This window comes from Puma concolor, chromosome B1 (genome assembly GCF_028749965.1).
Source record: "Puma concolor isolate L17-30 chromosome B1, mPumCon1.1.hap2, whole genome shotgun sequence".
Classification (NCBI taxonomy): Eukaryota; Metazoa; Chordata; class Mammalia; order Carnivora; family Felidae; genus Puma; species Puma concolor.
In genome coordinates, this window is record NC_141670.1 from 114,499,349 (window position 1) to 114,524,069 (window position 24,721).

The window sequence follows — 24,721 nt, forward strand, 5'->3', positions numbered from 1 at the left end:
TTTTTTAAATCTGTGAGTTTATCAAGATGCTTAAAAAGAGACCTTTGGGGCACCTGAGTGGCTCAGTCAGTTAGGGTCTGATTTTGATTTCGGCTCAGGTCAGGATCTCATGGTTCATGAGTTGGAGTCCCACCTAGGGTTCAGCACTAGCAGAGTGTGGAGCCTGGTTGGGATTCTCTGTCTCCCTCTCTGCCCCTCTCCTGCTCACGCTCCCTCTCCCACAAAAATAAATGAACATTTTTTTTAAAGACCCTTTATTTCAAAACAGATAAGGGAAAGAACTGAACATTTAATTTACATTTCCTATAAAAGATCCTCCCCAGGGAAATCATAGTTGATGTAGAAAAGTTCTTCAGCTAACAAATGCATAAGCGGTGATACAATTAGAATGTCATCACTTTGAAACTCTAATGAAAAAAATGGCTCTAGGCAATGATAACCAATAGCTTCTGAAACAATTATGTGAAAGGTTGATGGGAAACTTTACAAAGGATGGACCACATTGGCCACACCTGAACTGCTAATGACCCTTGAATGTCACAATAAGATCCAGAATTAGCCACTACATGTCCCCTAGTGTGATCAGTAGGAAGCATACAGTACCTCCTATAAATTAGTCTTACAAAAAATCTGAATCTGATCAGTCTTGTAGGCCAAAACTACCTGCTTACAGGAAATACAGAATCATGTTAAATGACACCATGGGGTTATGATCTGCAAAATCCAAAATGTGGAAATTCTATTGGACAAATGATCTGGTTTCCCCAATAAATAAATGGCAAAGAAATACCTCAGATTAGAAAATAAACAGAGTCCATGGCCAGGCGTGAGAAAAACAGCAAAAAGTAAGAGCTGACAGCAAGAAAGAAGACAGAAAAATGATAAAAGAACCATTCAAAATATTTAAAAGACATTTCAAGTAGTAGCAATTTTGTGTCAGTGCAAACCTGCATTTAAAATGCAGCTTTGGGGGCGCCTGGGTGGCTCAGTCGGTTAAGCGTCCGACTTCGGCTCAGGTCATGATCTCACGGTCTGTGAGTTCGAGCCCCGCGTCAGGCTCTGTGCTGACAGCTGAGAGCCTGGAGCCTGTTTCAGATTCTGTGTCTCCCTCTCTCTGCCCCTCCCCTGTTCACGCTCGGTCTCTCTCTGTCTCAAAAATATATAAACGTTAAAATGCAGCTTTGGGGGCGCCTGGGTGGTTCAGTCAGTTGAGCATCCAACTCGATTTCAGCTCAGATCATGATCCCAAGATTGTGGGATTGAGCCCTGTGTCAAGCGCTGAGCTGAGCATACAGCCTCCTTAAGATTCTCGCTCTCTCCCTCTCCCCCTCTCCCCTGTCCACACTCTGTCTCTCTCTCAAATGGAAAATAATAGTAAATAAATAAACTAAAACCGAGCTTTGTCTCACACTAGTCTGATGAATGCCCAGTGACATGTACCTTTGTAAATCTGATCCTAGTCATTAACAAAATATCAACAATTATTTATAAAGTTAGGAAGATATAGCCACCCATATTTTAGTAAGATTTTTATGAAAAACAGAGAGATGTAGGTGTTTGAACTGGATCATTTCAAATTATATGAAAACAGAAAATAAGCATCAGTGGAAATATAATGTGGTACAGCTACTGGGTGGAATATAGTATGGTGGTTCCTCAAAAACTTAAAAACGAAAATACCATATGATCTAGCAATTCACTTCTGGGTATATATCCAAAAGAACTGAAAGCAGAGTCTTCAGATATTTGCACACCCATGTTCATTGCAGCATTTTTCACAACAGCAAATACAGGGAAATAACCCAGGTATACATCAACAGATGAATGAATAAGCAAAATGTGGTATATATACACACAATAGAATATTATTCAGCCTTAAAAAGGAAGGAAATTCTGACATATGTTAAAACATGGATGAAATCACGAAGGGGCACATGCACCCCAATGTTCATAGCAGCACCATCAACAATAGCCAAAGTATGGCAAGAGCCCAAATGTCCATCGATGGATAAATGGATAAAGATGTGATATATATATATACAATGGAGTATTACTTGGCAACCAAAAAGAATGAAATCTTGCCATTCGCAACTACATGGATGGAACTAGAGGGTATTCTGCTAAGCGAAATTAGCTAGTCAGAGTAAGACAAATGTCATATGACTTCACTCGTGAGGACTTGAACACAAGGGAAGGGAAGCAAAAATAATATAAAAACAGGGAGGGGGACAAAACATAAGAGACTTAAAAACATTTTTTTAATGTGTATTTATTTTTGAGAGAGAGAGAGAGGGAGAGAGCGTGTGCCAAGCACGAGTGGGAGAGGGGCAGAGAGAGAGGTAGACACAGAATCTGAAGCAGGTTCCAGGTTCTGTGCTGTCAGCACAAAACCTGACACAGGGCTCAAACTCATGAACTGTGAGATCATGACCTGAGCTGAAGTCACATGCTTAACCAACTGAGCCCCCCAGGTGCCCCAACATAACAGCCTCTTAAATATGAAGAACAAACAGAGAGTTACTGGAGGGGTGGGGGAGGGGGGATGGGCTAAATGGGTAAGAGGCATTAAGGAATCTACCCCTGAAATCATTGTTGCACTATATGCTAACTAACTTGGATGTAAAATAAAATAAAATAAAATAAAATAAAATAAAATAAAATAAAATAAAAACATGGATGAAACGAGAACATTATGCTAAGTGAAATAAACCAGTCACAAGACAACTGTATGATTCTACCTATATGAGGTGCAGAGGGTAGTCAAAATCATAAAGACAGAAAGTACAATGGTGATTGCCAGAGGCTGAGAGATGTTATCGTTGATGCATATAGAATTGTGGTTTTATAAGATGAAAAGAGTTATGGATGTTATGGAGATGGATGGTGGAGATGTTATACAACAATGTGAATGTACTTAATGCCACTGAACTGTACAATAAAAATAGTTAAGATGGTGAAGTGCCTAGGCAGCTCAGTTGATTAAGCATCCAATCCTTGATTTTGGCTGAGGTCATGACCTTGCTGTTTAGGGGTTCGAAACTTGCCGTCAAGCTCCAAGCTGACAGCACAGAACCTGCTCGGGATTCTCTCCCCTGCTTCCCTCCTCTATCCTTCCTCTGCTCATGCGCGTGCGCGCACACACACACACACACACACACACACACACACACACACACTCTCTCTCTCTCTCTCTCTCAAAATAAATAAACTTAAAAAAATAGTTAAGATGGTAAATTTGTACCATTATTCTACTACAATAAAAAAATTGGGGAAAAATTATGTAAAAAAAATACTTATAATTCTAGGATGATTCTTTTCTAGAAGTTTCCAAATAACCAAGGTTTTATAGTAGACCCTCCAGCAATGACATAATTAAAATGAATCAGAGTCCCACTTGGGCTGTTTTATCTATACTAATCACTTCCATGAGCAGGTAGACCTCCAGGTGGGAGCAATTCTCCTTCACGAACTCTCAGAACTAAAGAAATTCAGCAATATTTTTTGTGCAAGAAATGAATGCAAAGTATTTTGCACAGTGTTGATGGTAGACACCCTTCATTTACCACAGAATATGCTTTTGAAACTCTTATGAGCATAACACTGGAATCTACATTTTTTTAATGTTTTATTTATTTTTGAGAAGAGAGAGTACTAGCCAGGGAGGGGCAGAGAGATTGGGAGACACAGAATCCAAAGCAGGCTCCAGGCTCTGAGATGTCAGCACAGAGCCCGACTTGGGACTTGAACTCGTGAACTGTGAGATCATGACGTGAGCCAAAGTTGGACACTTAACCGACTAAGCCACCTAGGTGCCCCACTGGAATCTACACTTACAGAATACAAAAAGAAAAAAACACAGAAGAAAGCAAAGATATTTGGACCTTTTATAAAAACTAGTCTGTGAGCAAACTAGTTGCAAAAAATCACCAGAAGCTGAGCTTGAAATAATGTCATTAACACTGTATACAAAGGAGTTCCCACACTGGCTCTGAGATTCATATAATAATGTGGGTGTTGGGACAGCCAGGAGAGCATTGTTGCTTAGTGACTTTAATCACACCAACAAAATTGGGTGATCAATTCTGTGACAGCCCGGGGAGAGGGGTGTGTGTGTGTGTGTGTGTGTGTGTGTGTGTGTGTGTGCGCACGCGTGTGTGTGAGAGAAAGAGAGAGAGAGAAATAGGTTTTGGCCCCATGATCTGTGCACACCAAAGCATTTAACTACTAGGAGGCCATGGATAGATAAGAATACACCAAATTACAGATTTTTTTAAAACAAATAAGGCAAAATCTAAGATAATGAAATGATAATAGTAAGAGTGTGGTTGGGGAAGAAGCATGGTGTCACTCTCTCTGGGTTCAAATCCCAATTCCTCCAGAATGTGACCTTGAACAAGATATTGTGACATTTCTGCAACTCAGCTTTTTAATCTATAAAATAGTAATAATAATCATACCTAGTTCATAGGGTTGTTGTGAAGATTAAATGAGATAATATGGGTAAAGCCAGAGCAGATAATTCTTTACATACTCAATAATTATGACTCTTTATATTATTTCTTTTTGTTGTTGTTGTTGTTGTTGTTTATTTTTTTAAAGTAGTCTGCATGCCCAGCACAGAACCCAATGCAGGGCTTGAACTCATGACCCTGAGATCAAGACCTGCGCTAAGATCAAGAGTCAGATGCTTAACCAACTGAACCACCCAGTTGCCCCTATTTCTATTATTTTTAAGGATGACAGCCTGTGGCATTGTCCTATTTTATTTCCAATGCAGCAGCCCATGCAGCTTCTAAAATGATTATTTCTAGCTCAGACCTCTTTCTTGAGAACTAGATCAATTCAAAGAAAAAAGAAAAAGACACTAAGGCACAATGGGAATGAAGTGAGAAAACTTATTTTAAACATTGGGAATTTAGGGGCACCTGGGTGGGTCAGTTGGTTAAGCGTCCAACTTCGGCTCAGGTCATGATCTCGCGGTTCGTGAGTTCGAGCCCCAGGTCGGCATCTGTGCTGACAGCTCAGAGCCTGGAGCCTGCTTCAGATTCTGTGTCTCCCACTGTCTCTGCCCCTCCCCTGCTTATGCTCTCTCTCTCTTTCTCAAAAATAAACATTAAAAAAAAATTAAAACATTGGGAGTTTAGTTCTAATAAACCAAAGGGAGCAGCCCCAGTGAAGACTGTCCCTTGCACCAAGGGAAAGGTAGGGCTTACAGCACCTAACAAAAACAACATGTACTTAGATATGATACCTCTTTAAAACTTGTTCAGCATATTATTTTGGGGAGAGAGTGACAAAGGGTGTTCTTTCCACTCTTTTTTCCCCCAACTATTGTTTACTTGTTTATTTTTTTATAGAACAAATCTCTTATTTTCCTTGTAGAATAGGCTATACAAAACATTTTGAGTGTATCTCTGGGCTTCTTGAAATTTCTTTTTTTTTCAACTATTATTTATAAAATGTCCTCTATGCACTGGGGGTGCAATGGAGAGGTGTCCTCCTGTCCTCATAGGAGTAAGGAAATTTAGGAAGATGAACAATAAGTGACAGGCGAGGGAAATCTGTTATTCGCGAAAAGTTAACCAAGGCTAATCATGAGTGGGGCAGCAAAGGTGTTTCTGAAAGAAGGAAATTTGAGCTATTTCTCAGAGGATAAGGAAAATGAGCCCATGCAGAGAAGGATTGAAAGCATGTTTCCGGACATGCTGAAAGGCCTGGAGGAAAGAGCAAACATGTCTTGTGGGAGGAAATGAAACCTTTGAACATGGCTGCAGCACAGAATGTAATACAGATAATGGCAAGAGATGAAGCTGAGAACCTTCTGTGAACAGCTGTGAACAGGTTAAATAAAGAAATTGGATTTTTATTATTGGCAACAGAATTGTTGATTGGTTTTAACCAAGGAATGGCATGATTGGGCTCTGATTTCTGAAGGGTTATGCTCCCTGCAGCATGGAAAAGAGAGGCAGAACACTGATGAAGTGGACATTAGGGATGGATCGCTGCCAGATAGAGCAAGAGTGGTTCGATGGCAAGTGGGGAGATTGGTGGCAGCTGGAGGTTGATTTCATGGGGTGGGAGTGGGAAAGAGAGAGGAAAGGGTCATACCCAGATTTCTGCCTTGGGACATGGGGTGAGATGCCACCCACTGAAATAGGGGCACTGGAGTCAGGGAAAAGGGAGGTAAAAGTTGGTAGGCCAATTATTTCCTTTGTGCCAGAGGCCCTTGAAAGAAATCCAAGTACAAATGCTCAGAAGGCAGATAAATATATAGGCCTTAATAAGGAAATTTTCCACATGCCCACTGCAGGACCCTGAGCCTGGAGGGTGCAGACAGCAAGCAGGTGTGGCCCAGATGAGAGAACTGAGTGACCACCCTGAGGAAACTGGTCAGAAGTATCAGAAAACCATCCTGATGGTGAAACTGTGGCTCTACTGCTTGGCTTTGGGGCTCAGCCATTAGCTGCAACCAGCTCCTCTATAACCAGGCAATCCAAATCAATTAGCCATGGATTATTTAAACCAAAAAATGACTGCAGTCTTCCTTATGAAGTTTTGTGGCCTTGCCCTTGGTCGGACAGTCTTCACTGGGGCTGCTCATTTTCATATGCTATGAATAAATCCCCAGTGTTTTAAATCAATTTTCTCTGTAGTTCAACTCTCACTGTGCCTCAGTCTCTCTTTTTTTCTTTTTGGTCTAGATCTCAAGAAAGTGGTCTGGCTAGAAAGAATAGAGTTAGGAGGCAAGCGGACTGCTGCATAGGAAATAAAATAGGAAAATGGCATAGGTTGTATGGCCCTTAGAGACTAACAAGGCACTTAGCCAGATGAGTGGTTCTGAGAAATCACGTGGGAAAAAGACACCTGTTTAATTACATTTAACCCAGCCTGTCTAAACCATTTGATCCTGAAACTTTTTTGGCCCCAAATAATCCCGTAAAATCCCACAGAACTAGTGTCTTTTAGAACATACTTTGATAAGTGATAGTTTAGGCATTTGGCATGAAGTAAGTTTATTGACACTCTCATGTGTATAAATACTTACATTTTATGTAAAAAATAATGTCAGCCAGGCTACACGATTTTTCTCAGTTATCTCCCCACTGAAGTAATCTCATGACTAAATGCCTTGCAAACCAAAGTACTATTACCATCCACCTGTTGTAAGCCCGCTATCCAGAAGGAACTAACAAGCCTTTAGAGTAGTATGTCTTTAAACGTGAAGGCACTTTGGGAACCTGAAGGCAGCTCCATACCATCTTCCTAGGGAGGGACAATTGCATATTTTTGTCTAACCATACAATCAAGAGATTCACAGACCCTAAGTCCCACGTGAAGAATTCCTGCTCTGCCAGGCACTAAAACAATTTACACCTATTTAATGGTAGCTGAAGTAACAGCATCCTTGAAGTCAAAAGCTCTTCACACTTGGAGTATATATGAAGCCCAATCTTTTTTTTTTTTTTTTTTTTTATTTTTTTTGGGGACAGAGAGAGACAGAGCATGAATGGGGGAGGGGCAGAGAGAGAGGGAGACACAGAATCGGAAACGGGCTCCAGGCTCTGAGCCATCAGCCCAGAGCCTGACGCGGGGCTCGAACTCACGGACCGCGAGATCGTGACCTGGCTGAAGTCGGACGCTTAACCGACTGCGCCACCCAGGCGCCCCAGGAAGCCCAATCTTTGATCGATAACTGGAGCCAATATCACCAATGCCACCGTCTTCCAGATTTCAGGTTAGCCTGTAGCTCTGCAGCTGGCAGCGGCTTCCCAACCAAATGTTGTTCTTTGCCAGATTGTTTGAAGCTGTTTTGTAATAAATCATTATAGATTTCCTTCTGAAATTCATGCTTTCAGTTATCGTATTTGACTTCCCTATCAAAAAAAAAGCTGAGTAATAGTGAAGGATTCTGAAGAGTTAAAGTGTTTATGGTGGAAAGAACAACAGACTTAGCACCAGGCTTTTTTTTCTCCTATAATCCATCATTAACAAGCTGTGTAATCTTGGAAAACGCACCCTACTTCTCTAGGCTTTAAACAGTTCAGTTATGAAATGAGCACAGTTATTGCTGACCTTTCTGTTTCACAATACTGCTGTGGACAAACCAATAAAATAGTGTTCATGAAAATACTTTGGAAACCATGAGGTTACACATAAATGTAAGAGGTGCTGATGGACATATCTGTAACTACTACAAATGACACTCAGTAATTATTCATAGTAGTTGTTGGTTCTAATTTTGTTGTGGGTAATCACCACATGGACAATGAGTCATATTTGAAGACAGCTTGAGTCCCTATTTCCCATGGAAGGTATCTGGCAGAATATCAGTTTCACTGTTCATGTGTGGAATATGGTCACCATCTCATTTATAACACTCCACCAGGTTGTTGCTATTTAATGTTATACTCCGACCCACAGATTAACTGTTTCCCACAATTTCTGCTTTACAAATTCAAGTAAATCAGTTTTTAAAAAATGACTTCTCTGGGGCCGCCTGGGTGGCTCCATTGGTTGAGCACGTGATTCTTGGTTTCAGCTCAGGTCATGATCTCACAGTTCATGATGGTGCTGATGGCACCGAGACTGTTTGGGATCGCCTGTCTCCCTCTGTCTGCCTCTCCCTCCCCTGAACCCCCCTCTCCCTCTCTCAAAAATAAATAAACATTGGGGTGCCTGGGTGGCTCAGTCGGTTAAGCGTCCGACTTCGGCTCAGGTCATGATCTCACAGTCTGTGGGTTCGAGCCCCGCATCAGGCTCTGTGCTGACAGCTCAGAGCCTGGAGCCTGTTTCCAATCCTGTGCCTCCCTCTCTCTCTGCCCCTCTCCCAGTCTCACTTTGTCTCACTCTGTCTCTCAAAAATAAATAAATATAAAAAAATTTTTTTAAATAAGTAAACATTAAAAAAAAACTTATCTGACTAAACACTTTATCTCTTGGGATTTATGTTAGTCTTGGAAGTGCCTTATTACTTGCATTAAAAGCATAGTCATTACACAAATAAAATTATAGTTTTAAGTTTTTAAAGAAATCAGTTAAAAATCACTTACACTATTAGTTACCTCCTTGAAGATGTAAGTAATAATAATGTCAATTCCCCTAGATTCTAGCCTCCCTTCAGCAATCTCGTGCCTGTCCTCCTGTTCAGCCTCCACAGCTCTGCTCAGGAGCTATGTCTAGGGCAGGAACAAACACATTTATATACTAACTGTGGCAGGGACTCACAGTCCCTACCATTTCCCACACTATTACCAAACCCTAGTGGCATCCAACAGATAGAAAGAAGAGAAAACAAACAATTCCATCTCGGCTTCGGAACCTCACAAGGCTAATTGGGGATAAGATTAAATGTATGTCAAAACCTGCTTGATATTAAGCTTGTACATATAGCAAAAGTTAGTATAACATCATTCGCATGATAGATAAGCCATATTGAGGAGCCTACCTAAAAAAGGTATGTGCTGAAGAATTCAAACAGAGAAGCCTACATTTAAAAGTAGAAATTTGGGACTATGACTAGATTCAGTCAATCCACTCATTGTATTAACGTTATCTAAAATTCTTCATTTATAAATAAATCAACAACCACTGAATATAGGGTGGTTTAAATAAATTAATAATATATACATACCAGACATGGTCCCTGCCTGCATGGCATTTATAATTAAGCAGGAGAGAAAACAAAAAAGAAAGCAAAGTAATATGTAACTACACCTTAGGGTGACTTCAGTGAAGGGTGTACTGAGAAAAAAAAATAAAAAAATAGGTAATAAGGGGTAGGGCCCTTGCCTCCTCTTGACTGGATGACCAGAGACTGCCTATCTGAGGACATACTGAAGCTCAGAATTGAAAGGAAGTCTAGGAAGAGAAAGGAGTGACTCCAAAAGCCTAAAGACGTGAAGGGGATGGCATGTCATAACAACTATGGAAAGACTTGAGTCAGAATCCAGTGAAGAACAGAATGTTAGATAAGTTTCATCAAATATTGATCAACCTGGTAAAATGTTACATTTCAGTCTAAAGGCACAGGAAAGCTTTTGAAGGGTTTTAGGCACGAGAGTTAATGGATCAGATTAGCTATTTAAGGTCAAGAGGCAAGAACAGAAAGATTAGTTGATTGGCTACTACAACAGAACAGGCAAGAAATGCTGGTTGTTTGGACGATGGTGGTGGCAGCAGAGAAGAGAAATGGATATTTGAGATGTATTTAGGAGGTAGAATGGAAAGGGTTTGGTGGTAGATTGGAAATTGGGGGTGAGGCAGTGGGAGGAATCAAGGATGGCCCCTAAGTGTCTGGCTTGAGCAGGTGGACAGGTGGGGACTAAGTGCCAGACCCTGTTCAAGGTCAAAGATAACTCACCAGGTGCCCAAGCATCACTCTCTGCCTTGGGCTGTAAAAGTGGATGCACTACTTTGATTCCACCAGGTGGTACAAATGATGGATTGAGGTTGATTCTAACCATATCCTTCCCAGTGTGTTTGTTAGCTATCCAAATTGTCTTCTTTTTCCATGTTGAATAGAAGATACGATCACCAAAAAGGGACATTGCAAACAAACTGTGCCTTAAAAAAAAAACAAAAAACAGAAAAAAAAAACCATAAATAATAGCAGAACACTTCTTCCTGGGCTTATTAACATTTCACTTCATTTCAGTGTATTGACTAAATTTTAATTACCTACCTTTCCAATTGTTTCTCCTTTAGGTTTAGAAGCAGATGTTAAATTTAAAATTTTATTTATGTAGTCATAATCTGAATTAATGGGATATGATTTCTAGCTTAAACTTCATTGTCTCATTCTTTTGCTAATCAGCACTTAAGTGTGATGAAAATAAAACAAAGAAGAAAATAGGAATTGTGTAAGAGTGCATTCTGGTTGTATCCATTTCACACTTGACTAATTTCTGCCTCTTACCACAAGCAGGAGAGTCAGTTACAGGCAAGACAGTAAATCAAATGAAACATAGGTGCTTCACAAATACATGACATAGTAATTCAAAAAACAAAAACAAAAACAAAACAAAACTGTAACCAACATGTGAGAACTTACCAGATGCCAAAACTCTGTTAATTATTTTTATTTGCATTTCTTTACTTAATTAATTTTACTAAATTTCACAATAATCCCAAAAAATAGCTACTGCAATTATCCTCATGTTAAAGGAAACTGAGAAGTCATGCAACCTTCCTATAAGTGGTTAATCTTTTATTATATTATAGGACATTATTATATTATAGGACATTATCCTAATATAGGATATCATTTTCTTATATTATAGGACAAGTCACTTGTCCTATAAATGGTAAATCTAGGACTGGTTCTCAAGTCTTTTGGACGCCCCAGTCTGTGCTAAACCACTGGACAAACTTCAAACAGCAATTGTTTTTTACGCCAAAAGCACAACTTACTGCGTAAGGTGTTTGTTAAAATGTACAGAACCTCCATCATAATTACAGGAACAAATATAAGAATTGCTTCCATCTCTATTGTTCTGAATCCAAAAAAGCCGTTTATCAAGCACATCCAGTGACACAGCGGTTATTCTTTCTGACGTCTCTAACAGAATCTTCACTTCCACACCATTGAGATCTGCTCTGTGGAGTCTGCCAGCCACCTCTGAAGACCAAAATATAAACCTGAGAGCAAGCACATTACATAGACACATAACTGAATGTAAAGTCATTTAAATGGCCAACTCTTTCAGTGTTTCAGATGCCCCCAGGATGAGTGTGACTATTTTGAATGAAATTACAATTCAACAAACATTTACTGCCCTGCTGTGGAAATTCCATGTGATTTCAAGTTAAAAAAGCAATTGTGCTTGCACAGCAGCAAATCACGGTACTCAAAAGCACTATTTGTACAGGGAGCCTGCCTTGGTTCAAATTCAGGCCACTTTCTCAATGAGAAGGTCCTTTTGAGTTCAAAATACTATGATTCCAGGAACTACCATCAGAGTTTTGAAATACATTTCAGTGTCTGAAAACAGCAGTTACCTTTCTACTGGATCAATTGCTACATTTGCAGGATATTTTAAGGCGCTTAAGAGAACACGGGAATTGTTTCCTTTCATGTCTGTTACTGTAATGATTCCTTCCTGTTGATTTGACCAAATAAGTTCTTCATTTATCCAATTTATTGCCATTCCTGAAACATTTTTCTCTATATTGCATACTGTCTGTAAAATCAAATTTCAAAATATTAATATTTTCTCATTCACATAACCATTGTTTTCATCTTTATGTATAAAAATCTATTCTTTTAGGTACCTGTCATTTTTGTGCACTCACAAGATCTTAACATATGGCACAGTTAGGGTGCCATTGTTTTGACAGAGCAATGTTAACCCTACCACATGAATATTTCTGGGCATAGGATTTATACATTAGTTTTAAAGTGGAAAACTATCCTATGCTTATTGAAATTAGGCAATCAACTATAATGTACTAATAATTTCAACCATAATAACAGTGGAATTTCCAAGATATTTTAAAGACACTTTATCCATTTGCTAATGGAATTTTCCATATCCTCACCTGAACCCAATTCTAAGCTCTGTGAGATTCTAAAGATGTGCTTGACATTTGTGCACAGAACTTTAAAATAAATGAATTTCTTGGGGCGCCTGGGTGGCTCAGTCGGTTGGGCGTCTGACTTCGGCTCAGGTCATGATCTCACTCAGGTCATGATCTCACGGTTTGTGAGTTCAAGCCCTGAGGTAGGCTCTGTGCTGACAGCTGGGAGCCTGGAGGCTGTTTCTGATTCTGTCTCCCTCTCTCTGTGCCCCTCCCCCGCTCACACTCTGTCTCTCTGTCTCTCTCTCTCTCTCTCTCTGTCTCTCTCTCAAAAATAACCATTAAAAAAATTTTTTAATAAAATGAATTTCTCATTAGAGTCCCACTTTCATGGCCCCTCCTCTTCCATCAGGCCCCTCCCTTTCTATAGGTCCTCAGTGCCCTCATACTATGACCCTATGGCCCAAAGTGAGGGCTTCTCTTTATACCCTTGGGTAGGAGAGCCTCCTGCTCTCTCATGGTAAAAATGACCAAACAAAAATGTCTGTTATCTCCTAATTCCAGGGCATGCAGGTAAACCAGTTAGTCTTCCTAGGGGGTGGAGGGAGGGGGGTGGGGAGAAGCCCTGGTATGTGAGGTTGCAGGTTTCCTTGGCTTGTAAATATTGCCACCATCGCTGATTTCCAGCCACTGACATGACTTGACTGAACTTGGAATGGGCAGAGATCAAAAATCTCACGAGCTTGTACTGTTCCTATACCTCACACAAAGTAATCTAGCCAATCCACTTAACCAGTTGCTAGTATCTTAATATATTAGCTTACCCAGGTAAATTGTATTTTAACAGGTGTCCTTTTTAAATAATGTTTTAATCCAAAGAAGGGAAAACAATGGTGGATTTTAGGCATCAGGTCAATCCTCTCCTAATGACTTGACACAAAGTCACAACTGTTTAATTTTTTTTCCTAGTCTGTGACAGGAAACCCTCCAGATTCTGAGACTCAGGATTTTGAAACTGTTCTTCTACGGATAGTTGGAGAATATTGAGTAGTCAGCCTTGCTAAAGGTGACATTAGTAAGTATCAGAGACGTGATAAAAGAGATTAGCACTTAATTGAAGCTTTTAAGAATAACTGGAGGGAGAAAGGTTTGGTTTAAAGAAAAACAAACAAAACAATGAGCACTTTGTGCTGGGAATAAATGCTTAAGGTTTCTCCAGTCACATGTCTCTATAATCCACCTCTCAGGAATTGAGAGAACATTCCTCCTGCGACTCATTTAAGGGCTCCATCAGTTAGGGAAAAAGACTAAAGATCTTTTGTATGTACTTGAAGCAAAATACTCCACATCTGACACCTGCTTTCTTGTTTTTTTTCCACAGTGCAAACACCTTAAGAATCAAAAAAGGTTTTCCTCCTAAATATCAGGTACTAAAACCCATGACAGACATTTAGACAAAACAGGTTCCCAACTCCAGCACAACTGACATTTGGGGCCAGATAATGCCTTGTTGTGGGGGCCATCCTGTATATTGTAGCATGTTTTGTAGCATCCCTGGCCTCTACCCACTAGATGCTACTACCTCATTCTCCCGCTTTCCCAATCCAGATGTGAACACCAAAAATGTTTCCAGGCACTGCCAAATATCCCGAGTGGCAAAATTGCCCTCAGCTGAGAACCACTGGAAGCAATCATGTAAATAATCTGTACTTAATGAACTTACGTATTTTCAAAATTACATTCACATCCTATTCCTTTGGGGGGCTTCTGAATATCAGTGCCATGTTTATGGACTTATTTAGTAACACACCACAGATACAGATTAAATAAATATCTCTGAGGTGCCTGGGTGGCTCAGTCAGTTAAGCGTCCCACTCTTGCTTTAGCTCAGTTCGTGATCTCATGGTTCATGAGTTGGAGCCTTGCCTCAGGCTGTGCACCAACAGCATGGGGCCTGCCTGGCATTCTCTCTCTCCTCCCTCTCTCTTCCCCTCTCTCTCTCTCTCTCCTTCAAAATAAATAAATGAGGTTTTTTTAAAAAATTTTTTTTAACGTTTATTTATTTTTGAGACAGGGAGAGACAGAGCATGAATGGGGGAGGGTCAGAGAGAGAGAGGGATACACAGAATCTGAAACAGGCTCCAGGCTCTGAGCTGTCAGCACAGAGCCCGACGCAGGACTTGAACTCACGGACCGCGAGATCATGACCTGAGCCGAAGCCAGACGCCTAACTGACTGAGCCACCCAGGTGCCCCGGAATGAGCTTTAAAATAAATAAAGAAACATCCACAAATGCCAGAAACATTTGAATTGGAATGTAATTTTCACTCATCTATACATTGCAAATTAACTATATCATGTTTGTCAGCCTATACAGAAATCCCTCAAATGCTTCGGGAAATGTACTTTACCTCTTGCCTTGTCCCATTCAGAAAAACTCTTTGCAAAAGTTGCCGTTCTAGATCTACCCAATAGAGTCTTTCCTTATAGTAATGAAAATCCATGATCACTGATACACCAGCATCAGCCACCAACTGCTCATAATTAGTTCCATCCAGGTCAATCCTAAAGATACTGCCTCCATGGGAGAAAATTAAGAAGGGTTCAGGACCTGTGTGGGAAGAAAGACATTTTCAGGATTTTTATCTGATTTAGATAAAGTATTTTCCCATGACAGCTAATACAAGTAGACTTAATTCTTAATTACTGTTTTTATATTTTATTTATTTTTATATTTACTTATTTTAGAGAGAGACACAGAGTGTGATGGGGGGGGGCAGGGCAGAGAGAGAGGGAGACACAGACTCTGAAGCAGGCCCCAGGCTCTGAGCTGTCAGCACAGAGCCTGATGTAGGGCTTGAACTCACAAACTATGAGATCATGACCTGAGCTGAAGTCAGATGCTTAACCGACTGAGCCACCCAAGTGCCCCTGGTTTTGTATTTTAAATGAAGACAGTTGTATAGAGAACAAGTTCCTGTAGATATTCCTACTTAATTTTATAAATCGCCTTCTTCACAAATTGATTGTACAAAATGAACATTGCCAATTATGAAAAAAAGAACTACTTGAAGAGAAAACCACTTTCTACTCTGATCTACAAAATGCCCTTTTATGTTAAAAAAGAAACCACCTGTTTTCTATTGTGGATAGGGTCTATATGAAGGTAACTTTTAATTATGTAAATTGGAAATAATATTACAGATATTATCATTTTGGAAATGGAGCCCACCTCCTCTTCTTACCTAATGAACAGAAAGAACTTTGGAGTAATGACATAGAAGATGATGGAAAGAAGAGGTCTTAAGTGGAAACAGGAAAAACTGAAATGCCAGCCTGTGAAAGCTCTGAGATGCTTTGTCTCTCTTTGCATCGCCACATAAAACCCAGCATGCCCAGTTAAATCTGAATTGCATGTATGTTGCATGGGACATACTTACACTAAAAAAAATTATTTCACGTTTATCTGAAATTCAAATTTAACTAGTTGCCCTATATTTTTATCTGCTAAATTTGAGTGGTAGACTGCACTGGAGTTTTGATTGCTGCAGGGCCTTGCCCAGGGCCCTAACCCTATCATCTCCTGTTCCAGGTGATGCCACCTTCCCTCTCAGACTCCCAAGTATCCAACACCTGCTTTGGGAACCTGATACCTTTCTTTGGAAACCTCAGCACATATTGACTGACTCTGCACAGAGCTTGCCTTTGATGCTTCAAGATAATGCCAGAGAATAGCTTCGTCTCCTGCAGCCAGATTAGTCGCCTTGGTCTCTTCTGCCTGAGCGTGAGAAGGCTCCTTCAGCCCTGCCTTTAGATAAGTCTGGGACCTCTGGGATGAGTGGGGGATTGGAGATGAATGCTAACATATTCTTCCTTCTCCGCGAGGTTCACATTATTCTCACATATTATTCACATTGCATCCACACTAGACTTTAATACCTTAATGTGACATAGTGAACATGTTCATTGTTCTAAACATTAAACAGAATGAGGGGCACCTGGGTAGCTCAGTCGGTTAAGCGTCTGATTTCAGCTCAGGTCATATTCTCACGGTCCATGAGTTCGAGCCCCGTGTTGGGCTCTGTGCTGACAGCTCAGACCCTGGAGCCTGCTTCAGATTCTGTGTCTCCCTCTCTCTCTGCCCCTCCCCTGCTCATGTTCTGTCTGTCTCTGTCTCAAAAAATAAATAAAAACATTAAAAAAAAGAAGATTAAACGTAATGATGGATTAACATCCTCTTACTCAGGAATTATGTTCTAAGGTCAGAGAACATTAACTCCACCTTAGAGGACATCAGAATAGATACAAGAGGAAGGAAGGGGTGCAAGATCATGAGAGTTTGAAATTGGTGCTGGCATGAATGTCTAGGAGAATTAGCTCAAATCACTCTTCCCATATCTTTCCCACAACAGAAGACTCCTGCACAGACACAGAGGACAGTCCATTTCCTATTGCCACTCTAGCTGTGGAACCAGAAGTATCATAGAAGAAATGGGAAGAGGGCACTGGACTGAGAGCCAGGAGACCTTGTTTCTAGTCCTGGCGCCATAACTTCCCTGCACAGGACCTCACTGCTACATCAGAGGATTATTGAGGAAAGAAATGAAATTTTATATGGGAAAGTATTTTATTAATTATGGAACACTACACAAATATAATTTGCACTGCCGATTCCCACAACCAAGGTCTCACTATATAGGTTTGTGCCACTGTTCAGGTTTGAACCCCTGGATGAGAACGCTGGTGTAACTCCTCTATCCCACAGCAATGTGTCCTGGAGGAAAAGAAGTCATATAGCAAAAGGCACCCTAAGCTCATAGCTACTGGTCTGTGGGCCTGTAGATTTATTGCTAGGAGTCCTCTTTTTGAAATGTGTATCATGTACTCTCTATAAATTGAACAAATGCACCCAATACGTATTATTAATTTTCTTATGTGCTGATACTTGATACATGAATGATACATTTATTCATTCAATAAAACTTATTTTTTTTATTTATATATGAAATTTATTGTCAAATTGGTTTCCATACAACACCCAGTGCTCATCCCAAAAGGTGCCCTCCTCAGTACCCGTCACCCACCCTCTCCTCCCTCCCACCCCCCATCAACCGTTAGTTTGTTCTCAGTTCTCAACAGTCTCTTATGCTTTGGCTCTCTCCCACTCTAACCTCTTTTTTTTTTTTGTTCCCCTCCCCCATGGGTTTCTCTTAAGTTTCTCAGGATCCACATAAGAGTGAAACCATATGGTATCTGTCTTTCTCTGTATGGCTTATTTCACTTAGCATCACACTCTCCAGTTCCATCCACGTTGCTACAAAAGGCCATATTTCATTTTTTCTCATTGCCACGTAGTACTCCATTGTGTATATAAACCACAATTTCTTTATCCATTCATCAGTTGATGGACATTTAGGCTCTTTCCATAATTTGGCTATTGTTGAGAGTGCTGCTATGACCATTGGGGTACAAGTGCCCCTATGCATCAGTACTCCTGTGTCCCTTGGATAAATTCCTAGCAGTGCTATTGCTGGGTCATAGGGTAGGTCTATTTTTAATTTTCTGAGGAACCTCCACACTGTTTTCCAGAGCGGCTGCACCAGTTTGCATTCCCACCAACAGTGCAAGAGGGTTCCCGTTTCTCCACATCCTCTCCAGCATCTATAGTCTCCTGATTTGTTCATTTTGGCCACTCTGACTGGCGTGAGGTGATATCTGAGTGTGGTTTTGATTTGTATTTCCCTGATAAGGAGCGACGCTGAACATCTTTTCATGTGCCTGTTGGCCATCCGGATGTCTTCTTGAGAGAAGTGTCTATTCATGTTTTCTGCCCATTTCTTCACTGGGTTATTTGCTTTTCGGGTGTGGAGTTTGGTAAGCTCTTTATAGATTTTGGATACTAGCCCTTTGTCCGATATGTCATTTGCAAAGATCTTTTCCCATTCTGTTGGTTGCCTTTTAGTTTTGTTGGTTGTTTCCTTTGCTGTGCAGAAGCTTTTTATCTTCATAAGGTCCCAGGAATTCACTTTTGCTTTTAATTCCCTTGCCTTTGGGGATGTGTCGAGTAAGAGATTGCTACGGCTGAGGTCAGAGAGGTCTTTTCCTGCTTTCTCCTCTAAGGTTTTGATGGTTTCCTGTCTCACATTCAGGTCCTTTATCCATTTTGAGTTTATTTTTGTGAATGGTGTGAGAAAGTGGTCTAGTTTCAACCTTCTGCATGTTGCTGTCCAGTTCTCCCAGCACCATTTGTTAAAGAGACTGTCTTTTTTCCATTGGATGTTCTTTCCTGCTTTGTCAAAGATGAGTTGGCCATACGTTTGTGGGTCTAGTTCTGGGGTTTCTATTCTATTCCATTGGTCTATGTGTCTGTTTTTGTGCCAATACCATGCTGTCTTGATGATGACAGCTTTGTAGTAGAGGCTAAAGTCTGGGATTGTGATGCCTCCTGCTTTGGTCTTCTTCTTCAAAATTACTTTGGCTATTCAGGGCCTTTTGTGGTTCCATATGAATTTTAGGATTGCTTGTTCTAGTTTCGAGAAGAATGCTGGTGCAATTTTGATTGGGATTGCATTGAATGTGTAGATAGCTTTGGGTAGTATTGACATTTTGACAATATTTATTCTTCCAATCCATGAGCAGGGAATGTCTTTCCATTTCTTTAAATCTTCTTCAATTACCTTCATAAGCTTTCTATAGTTTTCAGCATACAGATCCTTTACATCTTTGGTTAGATTTATTCCTAGGTATTTTATGCTTCTTGGTGCAATTGTGAATGGGATCAGTTTCTTTATTTGTCTTTCTGTTGCTTCATTGTTAGTGTATAAGAATGCAACTGATTTCTGTACATTGATTTTGTATCCTGCAACTTTGCTGACTTCATGTATCAGTTCTAGCAGACTTTTGGTGGAGTCTATCGGAGTTTCCATGTATAATATCATGTCATCTGCAAAAAGCGAAAGCTTGACTTCATCTTTGCCAATTTTGACGCCTTTGATTTCCTTTTGTTGTCTGATTGCTGATGCTAGAACTTCCAGCACTATGTTAAACAACAGCGGTGAGAGTGGGCATCCCTGTCGTGTTCCTGATCTCAGGGAAAAAGCTCTCAGTTTTTCCCCGTTGAGGATGATGTTAGCTGTGGGCTTTTCATAAATGGCTTTTATGCTCTTTAAGTATGTTCCTTCTATCCCGACTTTCTCAAGGGTTTTTATTAAGAAAGGGTGCTGGATTTTGTCAAAGGCCTTTTCTGCATCGATTGACAGGATCATATGGTTTTTCTCTTTTTTTTTGTTAATGTGATGTATCACGTTGATTGATTTGCGAATGTTGAACCAGCCCTGCATCCCAGGAATGAATCCCACTTGATCATGGTGAATAATTCTTTTTATATGCCGTTGAATTCGATTTGCTAGGATCTTATTGAGAATTTTTGCATCCATATTCATCAGGGATATTGGCCTGTAGTTCTCTTTTTTTACTGGGTCTCTGTCTGGTTTAGGAATCAAAGTAATACTGGCTTCATAGAATGAGTCTGGAAGTTTTCCTTCCCTTTCTATTTCTTGGAATAGCTTGAGAAGGATAGGTATTATCTCTGCTTTAAACGTCTGGTAGAACTCCCCTGGGAAGCCATCTGGTCCTGGACTCTTATTTGTTGGGAGATTTTTGATAACCGATTCAATTTCTTCGCTGGTGATGGGTCTGTTCAAGCTTTCTATTTCCTCCTGATTGAGTTTTGGAAGAGTGTGGGTGTTCAGGAATTTGTCCATTTCTTCCAGGTTGTCCAATTTGTTGACATATAATTTTTCATAGTATTCCCTGATAATTGTTTGTATCTCTGAGGGATTGGTTGTAATAATTCCATTTTCATTCATGATTTTATCTATTTGGGTCATCTCCCTTTTCTTTTTGAGAAGCCTGGCTAGAGGTTTGTCAATTTTGTTTATTTTTTCAAAAAACCAACTCTTGGTTTCGTTGATCTGCTCTACAGTTTTTTTAGATTCTATATTATTTCTGCTCTGATCTTTATTATTTCTCTTCTTCTGCTGGGTTTAGGCTGCCTTTGCTGTTCTGCTTCTATTTCCTTTAGGTGTGCTGTTAGATTTTGTATTTGGGATTTTTCTTGTTTCTTGAGATAGGCCTGGATTGCAATGTATTTTCCTCTCAGGACTGCCTTCGCTGCGTCCCAAAGCGTTTGGATTGTTGTATTTTCATTTTCGTTTGTTTCCATATATTTTTTAATTTCTTCTCTAATTGCCTGGTTGACCCACTCATTCGTTAGTAGGGTGTTCTTTAACCTCCATGCTTTTGGAGGTTTTCCAGACTTTTTTCTGTGGTTGATTTCAAGCTTCATAGCATTGTGGTCTGAAAGTATGCATGGTATGATTTCAATTCTTGTAAACTTATGAAGGGCTGTTTTGTGACCCAGTATATGATCTATCTTGGAGAATGTTCCATGTGCACTCGAGAAGAAAGTATATTCTGTTGCTTTGGGATGCAGAGTTCTAAATATATCTGTCAAGTCCATCTGATCCAATGTCTCATTCAGGGCCCTTGTTTCTTTATTGACCGTGTGTCTAGATGATCTATCCATTTCTGTAAGTGGGGTGTTAAAGTCCCCTGCAATTACCACATTTTTCTCAATAAGGTTGCTTATGAGTAATTGTTTTATATATTTGGGCGCTCCGGTATTCGGCGCATAGACATTTATAATTGTTAGCTCTTCCTGATGGATAGACCCTGTCACTATTATATAATGTCCTTCTTCATCTCTTGTTACAGCCTTTAATTTAAAGTCTAGTTTGTCTGATATAAGGATGGCTACTCCAGCTTTCTTTTGGCTTCCAGTAGCATGATAAATAGATCTCCATCCCCTCACTCTCAATCTAAAGGTGTCCTCAGGTCTAAAATGAGTCTCTTGTAGACAGCAAATAGATGGGTCTTGTTTTTTTATCCATTCTGATACCCTATGTCTTTTGGTTGGCGCATTTAATCCATTTACATTCAGTGTTATTATAGAAAGATATGGGTTTAGCGTCATTGTGATGTCTGTATGTTTTATGCTTGTAGTGATGTCTCTGGTACTTTGTCTCACAGGGTCCCCCTTAGGATCTCTTGTAGGGCTGGTTTAGTGGTGACAAATTCCTTCAGTTTTTGTTTGTTTGGGAAGACCTTTATCTCTCCTTCTATTCTAAATGACAGACTTGCTGGATAAAGGATTCTCGGCTGCATATTTTTTCTGTCTAGCACACTGAAAATCTCGTGCCAATTCTTTCTGGCCTGCCAAGTTTCAAAAGAGAGATCAGTCACGAGTCTTATAGGTCTCCCTTTATATGTGAGGGCACGTTTACCCCTTGCTGCTTTCAGAATTTTCTCCTTATCCTTGTATTTTGCCAGTTTCACTATGATATGTCGTGCAGAAGATCGATTCAAGTTACGTCTGAAGGGAGTTCTCTGTGCCTCTTGGATTTCAATGCCTTTTTCCTTCCCCAGTTCAGGGAAGTTCTCAGCTATTATTTCTTCAAGTACCCCTTCAGCACCTTTCCCTCTCTCTTCCTCCTCTGGGATACCAATGATGCGTATATTATTTCTTTTAGTGTATCACTTAGTTCTCTAATTTTCCCCTCATACTCCTGGATTTTTTTATCTCTCTTTTTCTCAGCTTCCTCTTTTTCCATAACTTTATCTTCTAGTTCACCTATACTCTCCTCTGCCTCTTCAATCCGAGCCGTGGTGGTTTCCATTTTGTCATGCATTTCGTTTAAAGCGTTTTTCAGCTCCTCGTGACTGTTCCTTAGTCCCTTGATCTCTGTAGCAAGAGATTCTCTGCTGTCAGCTATACTGTTTTCAAGCCCAGCGATAAATTTTATGACTATTCTAAATTCACTTTCTGTTATATTATTTAAATCCTTTTTGATCAGCTCATTAGCTGTTGTTATTTCCTGGAGATTCTTCTGAGGGGAATTCTTCCGCTTGGTCATTTTGGATAGTCCCTGGCGTGGTGAGGACCTGCAGGGCACTTCCCCTGTGCTGTGGTGTATAACTGGAGTTGGTGGGCGGAGCCGCAGTCAGACCTGATGTCTGCCCCCAGCCCACCGCTGGGGCCACAGTCAGACTGGTGCGTGCCTTCTGTTCCCCTCTCCTAGGGGCGGGATTCACTGTGGGGTGGGGTGGCCCGTCTGGGCTACTTGCACACTGCCAGGCTTGTGATGCTGGGGATCTGGCGTCTTAGCTGGGGTGGGTAGGCAAGGTGCACAGGGGCAGGAGGGGCAGGCTTAGCTTGCTTCTCCTTAGGTGATCCACTTCAGGAGGGTCCCTGTGGCAGCAGGAGGGAGTCAGATCCGCTGCCGGAGGTTTGGCTCCGCAGAAGCGCAGAGTTGGGTGTTTGCGCGGAGCGAGCAAGTTCCCTGGCAGGAACTGGTTCTCTTTGGGATTTTGGCTGGGGGATGGGCGGGGGAGATGGCGCTGGCGAGCGCCTTTGTTCCCCACCAAACTGAGCTCTGTCGTCAGGGGGCTCAGCAGCTCTCCTTCCCTTTGTCCTCCAGCCTTCCCGCTTTCTGAGCAGAGCTGTTAACTTATGACCTCCCAGACGCTAAGTCGCGCTTGCTGTCGGAACACAGTCTGTCAGGCCCCTCCACTTTTTGCAAGCCAGACTCAGGGGCTCTGCTTGGCCGGCAAGCCGCCCCTCCGCCCCGGCTCCCTCCCGCCAGTCCGTGGAGTGCGCACCGCCTCGCCGCCCTTCCTACCCTCTTCCGTGGGCCTCTCGTCTGTGCTTGGCTCCGGCGACTCCGTTCTGCTAATCCTTTGGTGGTTTTCTGGGTTATTTAGGCAGGTGTAGGTGGAATCTAAGTGATCAGCAGGACGCGCGGTGAGCCCAGCGTCCTCCTACGCCGCCATCTTCCCTCTCTCCCAAAACTTATTTATTTAAAAGTATTACTAAATGGGGGCACCTGGCTGGGTAGTCAGAAGAGCATATGACTTTTGGTCTCAGGGTCATGAGCGCAAGCCCCACACTGGGTGTTGAGAATACAAAAAAAAAATAAATAAGACTTAAAAAAAAAAAACAAATAGGGGCACCTGGGCGGCTCAGTCGATTGGACATCCAATTTCAGCTTAGGTCATGATCTCCTGGCTCATGAGTCCAAGCCCAGTGTCAGGCTCTGTGCTGACAGCTCAGAGCCTGGAGCCTGCTTCAGATTCTCTGTCTCCCTCTGTCTCTCTGTATCCCACCCCCTGCCGCTCTCTCTGTCTCTTTCAAAAATTAATAAACATTGAAAAAAAAATTTTTATTTTTTATTTTATTTTTTTTTTCAACGTTTATTTATTTTTGGGACAGAGAGAGACAGAGCATGAACGGGCGAGGGGCAGAGAGAGAGGGAGACACAGAATCGGAAACAGGCTCCAGGCTCTGAGCCATCAGCCCACAGCCCGACGCGGGGCTCGAACTCCCGGACCGCAAGATCGTGACCTGGCTGAAGTCGGACGCTTAACCGACTGCGCCACCCAGGCGCCCCGAAAAAAATTTTTTTAAATAAATAAAAGTATTACTGAATGGGAGGTTTCCAGGTTTAAAAAAAAAGGAGAAAGAAAAGGTACTTTAAAAATTTTAGACAGAATATAGCACAACACTTTGTACATAATAGGTACTCAAAATTTTTGAATAAAAAAGTAATAAAGAAACAATTATAATTTGCTAATTTGTTTGGCTTTTACCAAAGGAACAAAGCCAAGGACACCAGCAGATCTATCAAATTCATAAAAGCAGAGTCAATCCTACAGTGGTTATTTTACTAATAGCAATAATAATAATAATAATAATAATAATAACAACAACAACAAACTTCCACATCTTGATCTCATTTATCCTTAATATAACACCATGAGCTAGATGGGCCAGATATTACAATGAATAAATCAAAGAGAAATCTGAAGAATACTTAGATCCATAAAACACAAACCATAACATTAACTTCAGTAACTTTTCAAAAAATAGAAAATATTTATTACAGTACTAAGTATGAATTAATGAATTTACTCTTCCGATTTTTCCCATTCACTGGTGAATCATAGATAGCATCTTCTTGGAACTAAAAAGATCCTAAACATTACCTATCAGTGTTTCCTAAAATTGTGCAAAAGAATCAGAATGTTGTATGTGCGTGTGCGTGTGTGTGTGTGTGTGTGTGTGTGTGTCTTTCGCAGACCCCTTCCT

At 40.9% G+C, this 24,721-nt stretch overlaps 1 protein-coding gene across 7 annotated transcripts in view; it reads right to left on the bottom strand.

The window, feature by feature from the left end:
* EGF (epidermal growth factor) overlaps window positions 1-24,721 on the bottom strand; it is a 104,234-nt gene that overhangs the window by 57,747 nt on the left and 21,766 nt on the right. For all 7 annotated transcript variants that reach the window (XM_086704403.1, XM_086704406.1, XM_086704400.1 and 4 more), the window contains exons 2-5: window positions 14,928-15,127; window positions 11,998-12,179; window positions 11,410-11,637; window positions 10,361-10,563 (exon numbers count right to left, since the gene is read on the bottom strand). In XM_086704403.1, coding sequence (XP_086560529.1) covers window positions 10,361-10,563; window positions 11,410-11,637; window positions 11,998-12,179; window positions 14,928-15,127 — 813 coding nt within the window. The remainder of the gene's footprint in view (window positions 1-10,360; window positions 10,564-11,409; window positions 11,638-11,997; window positions 12,180-14,927; window positions 15,128-24,721) is intronic.